The 14,251-nt window shown below is 41.9% G+C and overlaps 1 protein-coding gene across 1 annotated transcript; it reads right to left on the bottom strand.

The window, feature by feature from the left end:
• Positions 1-2,053: 2,053 nt before the first annotated feature.
• LOC122556157 (extracellular calcium-sensing receptor-like) lies at positions 2,054-13,619 on the bottom strand. The gene is made up of 6 exons (XM_043702665.2): positions 13,549-13,619; positions 12,695-12,986; positions 5,066-5,899; positions 4,734-4,961; positions 3,100-3,223; positions 2,054-2,985 (listed from the first exon to the last, which is right to left on the bottom strand). The coding sequence occupies exons 1-6, from the start codon at positions 13,617-13,619 to the stop codon at positions 2,054-2,056; spliced, it is 2,481 nt and encodes an 826-aa protein (XP_043558600.2).
• Between the last annotated feature and the right edge of the window lie 632 nt (positions 13,620-14,251).

Below are 14,251 nucleotides of genomic sequence, written 5' to 3'. Positions count from 1 at the left end.
CATTCATGCAATGTGTGAGTCGTCAGACATGCTAGTCTTTCTTGCTCATCTCCAATTACATTTGAGCTGCCTTCTTGAAATGTTGCAATTCATTTGCTGTAGGTAGATGCATAATATCCTAAGGGAATAAGTTTCAGGAGTTTGATTGACCCAGCAAAGCGGAAGCAACTGAGACATACTAAAACACAACTTGTAGGTTTTGTGCTCCCATGTATTTGCTGCCAATGTTCTTCCATATGGAACTTGGCATGGGTTTGGAAAGCGATGTCTAAGGAGCATTGTTGAATTTCTGCAAGTCTATCTTGTAGATGCTCCGACTGAGCATGCGTGGTAGAGGAAAGGAATGTTTATGGATGTTATGCCAATCAAGTGCCTCCTTTTTCTTGAATGGTGTCAAGCTTCTTGAAAGTTGTTGGAGTTGCACCCATCCAGAAAAAGGGGTATGTTATACCTGTGCCCTATCAGTGTTAATTTGACTTTGGAGAGTCTGGAGGTGAGTTACCTGCTGCAGGTTTCCTCGCTCTGACCTTTATTGTAGCCTGATTGTTTATTTGACTACTTCAGTTCAGTTTCTGGTTAATTGCAAGCCCTAGGATGTTGGTAGTGGAGGATTCAGTGATGCTGATGCCATTGAATATCAAGGATAGTTTTGTAAATCCTCTCTTGTTGGACATAATCATTGCTTGGCGCTTCTGTGGCACAAACATGTTTGTGACCAAGATGAATTGCACTTCACATCAAACAAATGAATCCATTGCTCTCTGAACATTTTTAAATTAAATCTAATCAACCACTTTTCAGTATGCATAAATTTGCACCACTTTGTTCATACATTAATTTGTTCATTCGTTTTAAGATTTATTTTGCATTCATATCACTCGTCTTTAATTGCACTGTCTTTCTTTTTGTTGGGCTAGCCCCTGGTCAGAATTTGCACAATATGGTCCCCCATTGGCATAAATATGGTTGCAGTAACGTAATTAGTTTGCATGATCCAGCAATAAAATGAGGCCACAAATTAGCACAATTGGGCTTTGAGAAGGAGCTATCTCAAGGTAACAGGGTCCATTTTGAACAAAGAATCTGAAAAATTAATATGAAGGGAGTTCTGCTCCAACAGCAGCTGCAGAGGTCTGTAGGAGACAGTTTGACAAGAAATGCCTCAGAACAAATAGCGTGAAGTTTTTAGCCATCATTAAAAAGAAGTGGCATTGTACAATAGCAGACACAGATGATATGGGGTAGGATTATGACTGGTAAAGATCTGTCAGACAAGTTCATTGAACTGTGAAAGTGATTGAGTTTTAGTCTTAGGAATGAAAAAGCTGTTGTCTTATTAGGCAAGATTAATTAGTCAGAGTAGGGACTGTAAATTTCAGCTCAGAAGACAGTCTATGAGTAGAATGATTCCTGATGAAGGGCTTTTGCCTGAAACGCGATTTTCCTGCTCCTCGGATGCTGCCTGACCTGCTGTGCTTTTCTAGCACCACTCTGATCTTGCCTCATTCTGAAGTAGGTCGATGATCTACTTTTCAATATTGCTGTCGAAACGATGAAGCGAAGATTCCAAACCCTCCCCTATTCCCATGGCCGCCATCAGTTCACTGTACCTTCACAGACCCCCTCAATGTCAAATTTAGCATGTTAATCATGTGTTTTGTGAAACCAAGGTGAGGAATCGATTTTGCATACTTCGCACCGTCAGGTTCAACACTGAGTTTGTTTGATAGATAAAGGAGGCTCTAAATCAAAACTCCACGCAATGAAGAAATTGAAGGAATGGGAAGGGAACGAAAAGTGATTTTGCTCCCTATTTAAATAAGCATGGATGACTCAAGATTCCAATTGCGATTAAAAGGAATTTGGGGATAGATGTATAAAATGGTCCAAATTATCAGCTCAACTTGAAAATTCATCTTCCTGCTGACCCTTATGACTTTGTTCAATTGTTCAAAATGGGTGCTTTTAAAACATTCAGCTGTATGGCTCTCCCCGTGGAATTGCAATTCACTATCTTTGTGACGAAATAATTGTATTCTAAAATATGCACAATTCATTTATGAACATTTTCAAAGCTTTTTTTCAAAGCCACTGATCCCATCACGTTCCTCTTTGTATTGCTTTCTTTCTTCAGAAGAATAATATAACATTTGGGAGCAAAAATGCAAATTAGTAGACCAAAGCTGGAGGCCAAAATAGCAAATACTTCAACCGCCACAGCATATTTCCCTGGCGAACTTATGTACGCTGGAATGAAAGTTATCCAAACTGCACAAAAGATAAGCATGCTAAATGTTATGTGTTTCGCTTCGTTGAAGTTATCTGGAAGTTTGCGAGCGAGAAATGCTACCACAAAACACATGCAGGACAAAAATCCAATATAACCAAAAACACAATAAAAGGCGAACAAAGATCCTACATTGCACTCAAACACGATTAACTCATTCGAGTGACTGGTGTTTTTCAAAGGATACGGTGGAAATACAATTAACCAGGTAGTACATATTGCACATTGTACCAGTGTGAGGATGTAAACCATCAGCCGTTGTTGTCTTGGTCCAAACCACTTCATCATATTATTGCTGGGAAATGTTGCTTTGAACGCCATCACCACAACAATTGTTTTACTCAATACACAAGAAATGCAAAGAACAAAACTAATACCAAAGGTGACATGGCAGAGCATACAAGACCAAACTGAAGGTTCACCGATGAATGTAATTGAACACAGAAAACAAAATGTCAGGGCAAAAAGAAGAAGGAAGCTTAACTCAGAGTTATTAGCCTTAACAATTGGAGTGTGCCGACAGACATAGAATATTGCAAATACAACAACAGTGGCACAGGCTCCCAACAGCGCCAGTGTCACCAAAACGATTCCCATTGTCTCGAAAAAGGAAAGAAACACAATTTCTTTTGGAATGCACTGGTCCCGTCTTTCATTAGATTTGAATTCCAATGGACATTTTATGCAATGAACAGCATCTACAAAAGCAATACAAGACTTGGTTATTATAGAAAAAAGAATCAACTTTGCTGCCATGCAAACATCAGGTTTAAGCAGCAATGCCTTTGACATAGGCAACTGTGTTTTCTTACCAGTTGTGTTACTAATTTCACCGTGTGCACATTTTATGCAATCAAAACAGCAAATGGGTTGTCCTTTTCTTTCTGCTTTCCTTGTTCCTTGACGACAGTTTTCAGAGCAAACAGCTTTAGGAACCTGATTAGGAAGATGAATACAATGATGGAGATGGAATTACTATTATATGTGTCAAACTCATTCTGATGTAGAGGACAAAAGCTGTTTGAATTATATGATTACAACTGTATTATTAAAGTACTGTTACAGTTTGTGACTGCCTCAAATCCAGTTTAAAGCCACTTTAAAGTGCTTGGGATAGATTTGCAGATACAGCAGCACAACAATTTTAGTCAATTCAGATTCACGTTATAGCATTCAGGATTTGTCTGTGTAGTTGCTCCATTTATTATTGAAGAAGGAAATAGGGAATGAAGTAAATTCAATCAAATGTATTTTCTGGTAATACGCTTTAATGTTTAAAATGGAAACCAGATTCAGAAATAAAAACACTTTTCTTAATTCATATAAATAAGGTGGTATTGCTGGCTGGGCCACAATGTCTTAAGGGAATAAGTTACAGTATTGACCCAGCGATACTGAAGGAACTGACAAACTTTCAAGTCAGGACACTTAGTGGTTGCCTGAAGAACTTACAGGTGCTGGTGTTCCACATGTACTTGATGCCAATATTCTTCTGAGTGGAACTGGTCCTGGGTTTGGAAGGTACAGTCTGAAGGAGCTTTTTGAATTTCTGCACTCCACCTTATCGATGCTGCTACTGAACATTGGTGGTGAATGTTTGTGGATGTGGTACCAATCAAGTGGACTGCTTATTTCCTGGATCGTCTCAAGCTTCTTGAATTGTTGGAGGTGCACCCATCCAGGAAAGTATGAGTATTCATCACGGTCCAGAACGGTAACCGGTGGTGATTCGTATTTCGAAAGCGTAGAGGTGAAATACCTCTTGCAGGCTTCCTTGCCTCTGACCATTCTTCTAGGCACAGAACTTACAGGAGTGTTCCAGTTCAGTTTCTGGACAATGGTAACCCCTCAAATGTTCATAGTGGGGAATTCAGTGATGCAGATGTCATTTAATATCAATGGGAGATGATGATATCCTCTCTTGTTGAAGACAGTCATTGTTTGCCACTTGCATTGAATAAATGTGTTTGTGACCGAGATGAATGTGAACCATAATGTCCTCTGCCATGAAAGTAAATTGCTCTCCGAGCTTCTTTTTCAAACCTACTCAACTACTTTTCAGTATGTTTAGATTTCAACATCTTTGTTCATATATTCATTTGTTCATTTAGTGTCACTAAAGATGTAGCTACATCTATAACTCTTGTTCTTAAACTGCACTGGTTTTTTTTTCTAGATTTAAATACATCACATGCGTAAAATCATATGAAATCGGTGCAAACGTAACATTTTCCAGCTCTGACATTCTGGGATGATCAACCTAAGTGATCTTCGAATTATTAGGCAAAACCTTTTCAATTTAATAATAACCTATCATCAAGAAATGGGCAGTAGTGGGTGAAATGCCTACTTCATACAACCAGCAGCTTGTTTTTTCACTTTAGAGTTCAGTAATTGAAAAAAATCACATATTGCTTAAAAAGGGATTATTTTGCAACACTCTTACCAACTTCTGACCACCACTCCAAACGATTGCCTCTTCTGTTATCGAAAACTCTTCTCCAGAACGAGCCGACCCATCATAGTGCCCAACGCTTACAATGTCAACATTACCGAGGGCATTTGGTTGCCAGTTTACAATGTCATATGTTGCGACAGGGTCTCCGTTTTCACCGAAATAAACCTTTTCCCCGATCTTGGTTATGAAACTCACTGTTCTCATGTAATATAGCAACTTAAAAAAAATTGGAACATTAATTGGAAATATTCAACAGTGAATTGTACCATATTGGATTTCCTTATAAATGTAGTCACGAAATTACGTTAAATGTTCCTCACCTGCCATGGTTGAAAATTTGAAAGATTTGCACAACTTCCATTGAAAAAAGGTCCTTTCCCTGTTTTACACGATGCCATATTGTGAAGTGCATGAGCTATCGCGTAAGTTGCTTTATACACGTTGTAAGTGACTCTGTACTGCCACACATCAGTAAATTCATTTTGGACATTCTGTAGATTTTCTCTCCCTGTGCATTCCTTTAGCTCTGCGTCAGCTTTTTGAGAATTAGTTTTGTTTCCACCACTTACACTGCAGCTGAAACAACTTTCCCAAAACGTTTTTACCAAGAGGTTCCCTGGATATAAGGATGGATGAATTTTCATTAGGAACTCCCTCAATCCTGGTATACTGACTTTGTGAATTGCAATTCCAATTGCACCAGAAGCAATCTTTTTACTTTCCTCCGGAGTAAGAAGAAATGTGGAAACCCATGATTCGCTTCCAATCCATTGTATGCCGCTGACATTTTGTCTAATCATTTCTTTTAGCAGAATATGCATGTTTGATTCTTCCACAAAGGCAACAACAACATTTGCAGAAGATGTTTTTATGGTGTCAATTGTTTTCAGTAACTTATCTCGAGTGTATGATTTGTGAAATGACTCAGAAAAGGCTATACAAATACCAAATTGTTGGACTGCTTCTTCAAATGCTTGCATTCCAAAGTTTCCATAGTCATCGTCGCTCTTAACTGTCCCAATCCAGGTCCATCCGAAATGCTTCACCAGCTGGGCTAATGCTCGAACCTGATAGTAATCACTCGGTATTGTTCGAAAAAATGACGGATATTCCTTTCTATTGCTAAGGCACGCACATGTAGAAAAGTAGCTTACCTGTCAAAAATAAAGCATAACATTTGTGCTACAATTATAATGTGCAGTTGTTCATGTTATCAAGGCATAGATATGGGTTGAGAAAAACAAATATTTCACCTTGCATCTTGCTGACAGGAGCAGCCTGTATAAAAGGCAAAATGAATTACATAGGTAATAATTTCAAAATGTTGCAAATTTATAAATGATCATTCCAAGCATTGCTCTTTATTGATTCACCTTGTCCTAACTGCAAACACACAATGTTCAATTCTCGCAATTTAACGTGAAGAATGCTCTTGAACATTCTTTCACTCTCTCGTTACCGGTTAATTGGAGATAATTCAAACTTTGTGAAATGTTGTATTGATGGTCCACTGTCAATGCAGCCATATGATCCTTCCCATTGAAGGCTTTGGAGGGAAAAGAAAAACAAAGTGTAGTTTATATGGCTGATTCTGCTTGACCTGATTTTATACCAATGTCCCAACTTAAAATTACTCTTCATCCAACCACTCATACTTTTTGCAATATTCCCAATGTCATATGTTTCTAATTTAAATCCTGGATCAATGTCAGAGTCATAGAGATGTACAGCATGGAAACAGACCCTTCAGTCCAACTCGTCCATGCCGACCAGATATCACAACCCAATCTAGTCCCACCTGCCAGCACCCGGCCCATATCCCACCAAACCCTTCTTATTCATATGCCCATCCAGATGCCTTTTAAATGTTGCAATTGTACCAGACTCCACCACTTCCTCTGGCAGCTCATTCTATACAAGTACCACCCACTGCGTGAAAAAAATTGCCCCTTAGGTCACTTTTTCTTTCCCCTCTCGCCTTAAACCTATGCCCGCTAGTTCTGGACTTCCCCAATACAGGGAAAAGACCTTGTCTTTTTATCCTATCCATGCTTCCCCCATGATTTTATAAACCTCTCTAAGGTCACCCCTCAGCCTCCGATGCTCCAGGGAAAACAGCCCCAGTCTATTCAGCCTCTCCCTACAGCTCAAATCCTCCAGACTTGGCAACATCCTTGTAAATCTTTTCTGAACCCTTTCAAGTTTCACAACATCTTTCCGATAGGAAGGAGACCAGAATTTCATGCAATATTGCAAAAATGGCCTGTACAGCTGCAATATGACCTCCCAACTCCTGTACTCAATACTCTGACCAATAAGGGAAAGCATATCAAACGCCTTCTTCACTATCCTATCTATCTGTGACTCCACTTTCAAGGAGCTATGAATCTGCACACCAAGGTCTCTCTGTTCAACAACACTCCCCAGAACCTTACCATTAAGTGTATAAGTTCTACTAATATTTGCTTTTCCAAATGCAGCTCCTCACATTTACATAAATTAAACTCCATCTGCCGTTTCTCATCCCATTGGCCCATCTGATCAAGACCCCATTGTAATCTGAGGTAACCTTCTTCACTGTTCACTACACCTCCAAGTTAGGTGTCATCTGCAAATTTACTAACAATACTTCTTATACTCGCATCCAAACGAAAAGTAGATGACGAAAAGTAGTGGACCCAACACCGATCCTTGTGGCACTCCACTGGTCATGGGCCTCCAGTCTGAAAAGCAAACCTCCACCACCACCCTCTGTCTTCTATCTTTGAGCCAGCTCTGTATTCAAATGGATAGTTCTCCCTGTATTCCATGAGATCTAACCTTGCTAATCAGTCTCCCATGGGGAACCTTGTCAAACACCTTACTGCAGAGCTGAAAATGTGTTGCTGGAAAAGCGCAGCAGGTCAGGCAGCATCCAAGGAGCAGGAGAATCGATGTTTCGGGCATGAGCCGTTCTTCAGGCTCCTGAAGAAGGGCTCATGCCTGAAACATCAATTCTCCTGCTCCTTGGATGCTGCCTGACCTGCTGCACTTTTCCAGCAACACATTTTCAGCTCTGATCTCCAGCATCTGCAGTCCTCACTTTCTCCTAGAAGAAACACCTTACTGCAGTTCATATAGATCATGTCCACCACTCTGCCCTCATAAATCCTCTCTGTTACTTCTTCAAAAAACTCAATCAAGTTTGAGGGACATGGTTTCCCATGCACAAATCCATGTTGACTATCCCTAATCAGTCCTTACCTTTCCAAATACATGTAAATCCTGTCTGTCAGGATTTCCTCCAACAACCTGCCCACCACCGACATCAGGCTCACTGGTCTATAGTTCCCTGACTTGTCCTTACCACCTTTCTTAAACAATGGCACCACTTTAGCCAACCTCCAATCTTCCGGCATCTCGCATGTGACTATCAATGATACAAATATCTCAGCAAGGGGCCCAGCAATCACTTCCATAGCTTCCCACAGAATTCTAGGGTACACCTGATCAGGTCCTGGGGATATCTCCACTTTTAAGCATTTCCAGGCATCTGGCACTTGGATATGGGCCGGGTGCTGGCAGGTCGGACTAGATTGAGTTGGGATATCTGGTTGGCATGGACAGGTTGGAACGAAGGGTCTGTGTCCATGCTGTACATCTCTATGACTCTATGAAGGTGTCGCCATCTATTTCCCTACATTCTATATCTTCCATGTCCTTTTCCACAGTAAATACTGGTGCAAAATACTCATTTAGTATCTCACCCACCTCCCGTGGCTCCACACAAAGGCTGCCTTGCTGATCTTGTCGAGCCCATGCTTTTAAATAGAAAGCCTGATCACAGGGTTCATTTATTCAATGAGCTGTTTCCAAGAAGTGTGTTAATGTCAGAGTTAAAATATGTGGTGGACAAATATGACAACTCACAAAGGTTTTGAAAAGTGAGCGATTTTACACTTAACAATGTTTCGTAAGGGTTGGAGTGCTAACTCACAAATTAAGTTAACATGACTCATGATAGTATTTCACAGCATTGACAAACATATGCATGAAAGCAAAATGCTGTCGGGCTCTTGTGGCGTAGTGCTAGGGAATCCAACAGCAGATGAAAAGCCATCTTGCCTTTCTCAGATGTTGCGATAGCATCACTAGATATCATGATTTGGAGATGCCAGTGTTGGACTGGGGTGTACAAAGTTAAAAATCACACAACACCAGGTTTAATTGGAAGCGCTAACGTTTGGAGCACCGTTCCTTCATCAGGTGGTTGTGGAGTACACAATTGTAAGACACAGAATTTATAGCAAAAGTTTACAGTGTGATGTAACTGAAATTATACATTGAAAAATACCTTGATTGTTTGTTAAGTCTCGCGTCTGTTAGAATGACCATGATAGTTTCACTTCTTTCATATGTAAACCATAAAACCTTTCTTAAAAGTTACATTCTCAGGTTAACTGTAACAACTGGTGTCAGAAGATGTTGAAGGTATCAGCCCCCTGTGTTCTGTTGTCTGTGCCATAATGTTTAGACTGATTCTAATCTAAAAAAAAGAGTTAACAGAGTATTACATGGATTCATGCAGTTTTTGAGCAAAGTATAATGTGACTCTGTTAATTCATTTTTTAGATTAGAATCAGTCTAAATATTGAGCCCTCTGCTCCAATCCTGACCAACGCGCAGCCCTCCAATCCCTCTGCTCCAATCCTGACCTCACCATCAAGCCAGCGGACAAAGGGGGCGCAGTGGTAGTCTGGCGCACTGACCTCTACATCGCTGAAGCTAAACGCCAACTCGAGGACACCTCTTCCTACCGCCCCCTTGACGATGACCCCACCCCCCATCACCAAACCATCATCTCCCAGACCATACAGAACCTCATCACCTCAGGAGATCTCCCACTCACAGCTTCCAACCTCATAGTCCGGGAACCACGCACTGCCCGGTTCTACCTCCTTCCCAAGATCCACAAGCCTGACCACCCTGGCCGACCCATTGTCTCAGCATGCTCCTGCCCCACTGAACTCATCTCTACCTACCTCGACACTGTCCTATTCCCCCTAGTCCAGGAACTCCCCACATACGTTCGAGACACCACCCACGCCCTCCACCTCCTCCAAGACTTCCGTTTCCCCGGCCCCCAACGCCTCATCTTCACCATGGATATACAATCCCTCTACACCTCCATCCGCCATGACCAGGGCCTCCAAGCCCTCCGTTTTTTTCTCTCCAGACGTTCCCAACAGTACCCCTCCACCGACACTCTCATTCGTTTGGCCGAACTGGTCCTCACCCTTAACAATTTCTCCTTTGAATCCTCCCACTTCCTCCAGGCCAAAGGGGTAGCCATGGGCACACGTATGGGCCCCAGCTATGCCTGTCTCTTTGTTGGCTACGTAGAGCAGTTGATCTTCCGTAATTACACCGGCACCACTCCCCACCTCTTCCTCCGTTACATTGATGACTGCATTGGCGCCACCTCGTGCTCCCGCGAGGAGGTTGAGCAATTCATCAACTTCACCAACACATTCCACCCTGACCTTAAATTTACCTGGACCATCTCTGACACCTCCCTCCCCTTCCTGGACCTCTCCATCTCCATCAGTGACGACCGACTTGACACTGACATTTTCTACAAACCCACCGACTCCCACAGCTACCTGGATTACACCTCTTCCCACCCTACCTCTTGCAAAAATGCCATCCCGTATTCGCAATTCCTCCGCCTCCGCCGTATCTGCTCCCAGGAGGACCAGTTCCACCATAGAACACACCAGATGGCCTCCTTCTTTAGAGACTGCAATTTCCCTTCCCACATGGTTAAAGATGCCCTCCAACGCATCTCGTCCACATCCCGCACCTCCGCCCTCAGACCCAGCCCCTCCAACCGCAACAAGGACAGAACACCCCTGGTGCTCACCTTCCACCCTACCAACCTTCGCATAAACCAAATCATCCGCCGACATTTCCGCCACCTCCAAACAGACCCCACTACCAGGGATATATTTCCCTCCCCACTCCTCTCCGCCTTCCGTAAAGACCGTTCCCTCCGTGACTACCTGGTCAGGTCCACGCCCCCCTACGACCCACCCTCCCATCCTGGCACTTTCCCCTGCCACTGCAGGAACTGTAAAACCTGTGCCCACACCTCCTCCCTCACCTCCATCCAAGGCCCTAAAGGAGCCTTCCACATCCATCAAAGTTTTACCTGCACATCCACTCATATCATTTATTGTATCCGTTGCTCCCGATGCGGTCTCCTCTACATTGGGGAGACTGGGCGCCTCCTAGCAGAGCGCTTTAGGGAACATCTCCGAGACACCCGCACCAATCAACCAAATCGCCCAGTGGCTCAACATTTCAACTCCCCCTCCCACTTTACCGAGGATATGGAGGTGCTGGGCCTCCTCCACCACCGCTCCCTCACCACCAGACGCATGGAAGAAGAACGTCTCATCTTCCGCTTCGGAACACTTCAACCCCAGGGCATCAATGTGGATTTCAACAGCTTCCTCATTTCCCCTTCCCCCACCTCATCCTAGTTTCTAACCTCCAGCAACATGATCCCCTTGACTTGTCCGGACTTGTCCGACCTGCCCAGCTCCTTTTCCACCTATCCACTCCACCCTCTCCTCCCTGACCTATCACCTTCATCTCCTCCCCCACTCACCTATTGTACTCTATGCTACTCTATCCCCACCCCCACCCTCCTCTAGTTTATCTCTCCACGCTTCAGGCTCTCTGCCTTTATTCCTGATGAAGGGCTTTTGCCCGAAACGTCGATTTCGAAGCTTTTCGGTGCTGCCTGAATTGCTGTGCTCTTCCAGCACCACTAATCCAGAATCTGGTTTCCAGCATCTACAGTCATTGTTTTTACCTTTTTACAGGGGGCTAACACCTTCAACATCTTAACTGGGCTGACACCAATTGTTACAGTTAATCTGAGAATGTAACTTTTAAAAAACTCTGTGATTTACATATGAAAGAAATGAAACTATCATGGTCATTCTAGCAGATGAGAGACTTAACAAACAAACAATCAAGGTATTTTTCAATGTATAATTTCAGTTATATCACATTGTAAACTTTTGCTATAAATTCTGTGTCTTACAATTGTGTGCTCCATAAACACCTGATGAAGGAGCAGCATTCCAAAAGCTAATGCTTCCAATTAAACCTGTTGGACTATAACCTGGTATTGTGTGATTTATCACTAGATAGGCTGGATTAAAAATCAATGAAAGTTCTGACAAAGTAGTCAGTTTGATTCTTTTCAGATGTGGTTCATTCTGTACATGTGGGATCTCTTAATACGAGGAAAGGCTGAAGGTGGTCATGCTGATGTTATTGGCATCTCACCATAACAACCAGTGGACATTAAATTCAAGGATTAAATCTACAATAGGAAGCTTGTCCCAGTAACAGTGTCCATGAAGCAATTATTGGCATGAAAACAAAATGTTCCCATTTGGTTCACTAATGTCCACCTTCCATGTGACTCCATGTACTCTTAACCTTGCTCACAGATGATCTGGAAGCCACTCAGTTCAAGGGTAACTGGGGATTGGAAACAAGTATTGATTTTGACAGCACAGACTACATCTCCAGAAAGAATGAAAATAAATTAAAACTGCAAAATTTTGTCTGGATTGTTCAAAGTTTTCTTCCTCATTTTTACTTATCTTCACGTTTCTGAAATGAGACTTTCGTAGCAGTATCTTCAAAGAGGAGGAGTAGTAGCATCATTATAAAGCTGTAGCTATTCCAAGTCAAAGAGAAATCAACAGCAAATTTCTGGGCGGGCACACCATCCTGAATTAATACATGAATGGGAATGTCACTAACGAATTTAGTCTGTTTTAGATCACCAACAATCTTTCCAAATTTTGCAGTGACAATGAATTAAAAGACACATTTAACATCACATCATATACTGCTGACCCAAATTACAAAACGCCATATCTTACCATAGGGATTCTGAAGGTACCAATGGAAGGTGCTATTGCTAAAGTCTGCGTAGATCCAGAATCAGCGACAATCGCAGAAACAATGGAGGAGCTTTTACAGTTGGCAGAATGTGCATTTGCCTCAGGTTTGTTTAGAAACGCCAAGGCTGCTTTTAACGATAACTGGGGCAAATTACAAGAATCATATATGCGGTATCCCAGAGTGAACTCAGGAAGCAGAGCTGTGTCGTTATTTATTTCCTCTATGGCAAAAATCATCGCCAGCGCGAAACGGAAGTGTCTGAACTGAAAGCTGCAGAGAAGGTGTAAAAAAGATGTTTAAAAAGGCATAGAAAACAACGAGAAAAAATTCGATCGGGGGAACCCGAAGTGTCAGCGATACTGTCTTTAATGTAGAATTTAGTATATCTATGCTTGAACGCAAAATCTTCATTGACGTTAAACAATGTGCCCAATTTCAACTAAGACGTTAAGGGGATCCCAGATTCCCTTCTTAAATCTTCTTATTTCAAAGAAGAACAGGAGAGCTTTCACAATGTCTTAACCAATAATTATTCCTCATTCCAAAATGATAACGCAGGTTTCAGAGTTTTGATCACAGGACTAATTGTGGGAGCATGTGGTGACTACATTGATTGCTATTTAACCGATATTACAGCATTGACTACATTTCAAAAGTACCTGATTTGTTATTAAGCTCTTTGGCACGAGATTGCAAAAATAAAGTTAACAACGTTTCTAATTAGCTTCGCACATTAACGCACAATGTAATCATATATAAATGTGAAGCAGGACGAGGGCAGATGATTTCCAATTTACTGATCAGAGTGGAGCCACTAATTTCACACACTAACCTGAGGCATTTTGCCGGCTCCAAGTGACTGCTGAATGAGAGGTCTCGATGCTCAACGTGGTAAGAGTGCATTGGAAAGATGCCACCCAATGTGATATCTCCATCCTTCGACAAACCCAATAAATCAACCCTACCCCAACTTTTGCAAGCCCGCTCATTACTGGACCAGGCCAGGGCAATAGCAAAATTAACCATTAAAAGAAACCAATAAGGCATATTTTACAGGGCAAGTAACTGGTCTTGCCTGATAGTAGGGTGTGATTTTTATAAGCGCTTGCTATTTTCATGAATATTAAGTTCATGTGTGCCCAATCGATTTCAATGTCTGCTAAACATCATTTATTTTAGCTAGTCCCTTAAGAAAACACATCACCACTTTAGTCAACATGAGACTCACAAATTAAATAATTGAAATTGTAGTCACCTGTGTACCTTCAATCCAATTACAGTGAGAAAGCATTGGAAATATGTGGAAGACTCGGCAACAACAGTGTACAGAGGAACATTGTTGAGGTTAATGCAATATCACAACCTCTGAAGTGAAGTTCCAGGAGAAAACTTGAAGTGGAGATTCGGGACCATAATATCTGGAGCAACTAAATGTCCTGCACTTACATTTCTTATAAAGATATTAGTATTGTGATTCAAATTTTGATGTTCTCATATTAGACAGGACCATGCTAATTCTGGTCAGATCAGTGTTC

This window comes from Chiloscyllium plagiosum, unplaced genomic scaffold (assembly GCF_037043375.1).
Source record: "Chiloscyllium plagiosum isolate Xiang-an unplaced genomic scaffold, Cpla_swu_hap1 HiC_scaffold_13, whole genome shotgun sequence".
Lineage (NCBI taxonomy): Eukaryota > Metazoa > Chordata > Chondrichthyes > Orectolobiformes > Hemiscylliidae > Chiloscyllium > Chiloscyllium plagiosum.
The sequence above is the reverse complement of the archived record's forward strand: the minus strand, read 5'-3'. Positions and strand labels throughout refer to the sequence as shown.

Coding starts and splice junctions, on each gene's coding strand:
- LOC122556157 (XM_043702665.2), bottom strand. CDS start 13,619: ATGCACTCTTACCACGTTGAGCATCGAGACCTCTCATTCAGCAGTCAC. Junction 12,987..13,548: donor GAGCCGGCAAAATGCCTCAG/GTTAGTGTGTGA, acceptor CCTTCTCTGCAG/CTTTCAGTTCAGACACTTCC. Junction 5,900..12,694: donor GTACCTTCAGAATCCCTATG/GTAAGATATGGC, acceptor TATTTTTGACAG/GTAAGCTACTTTTCTACATG.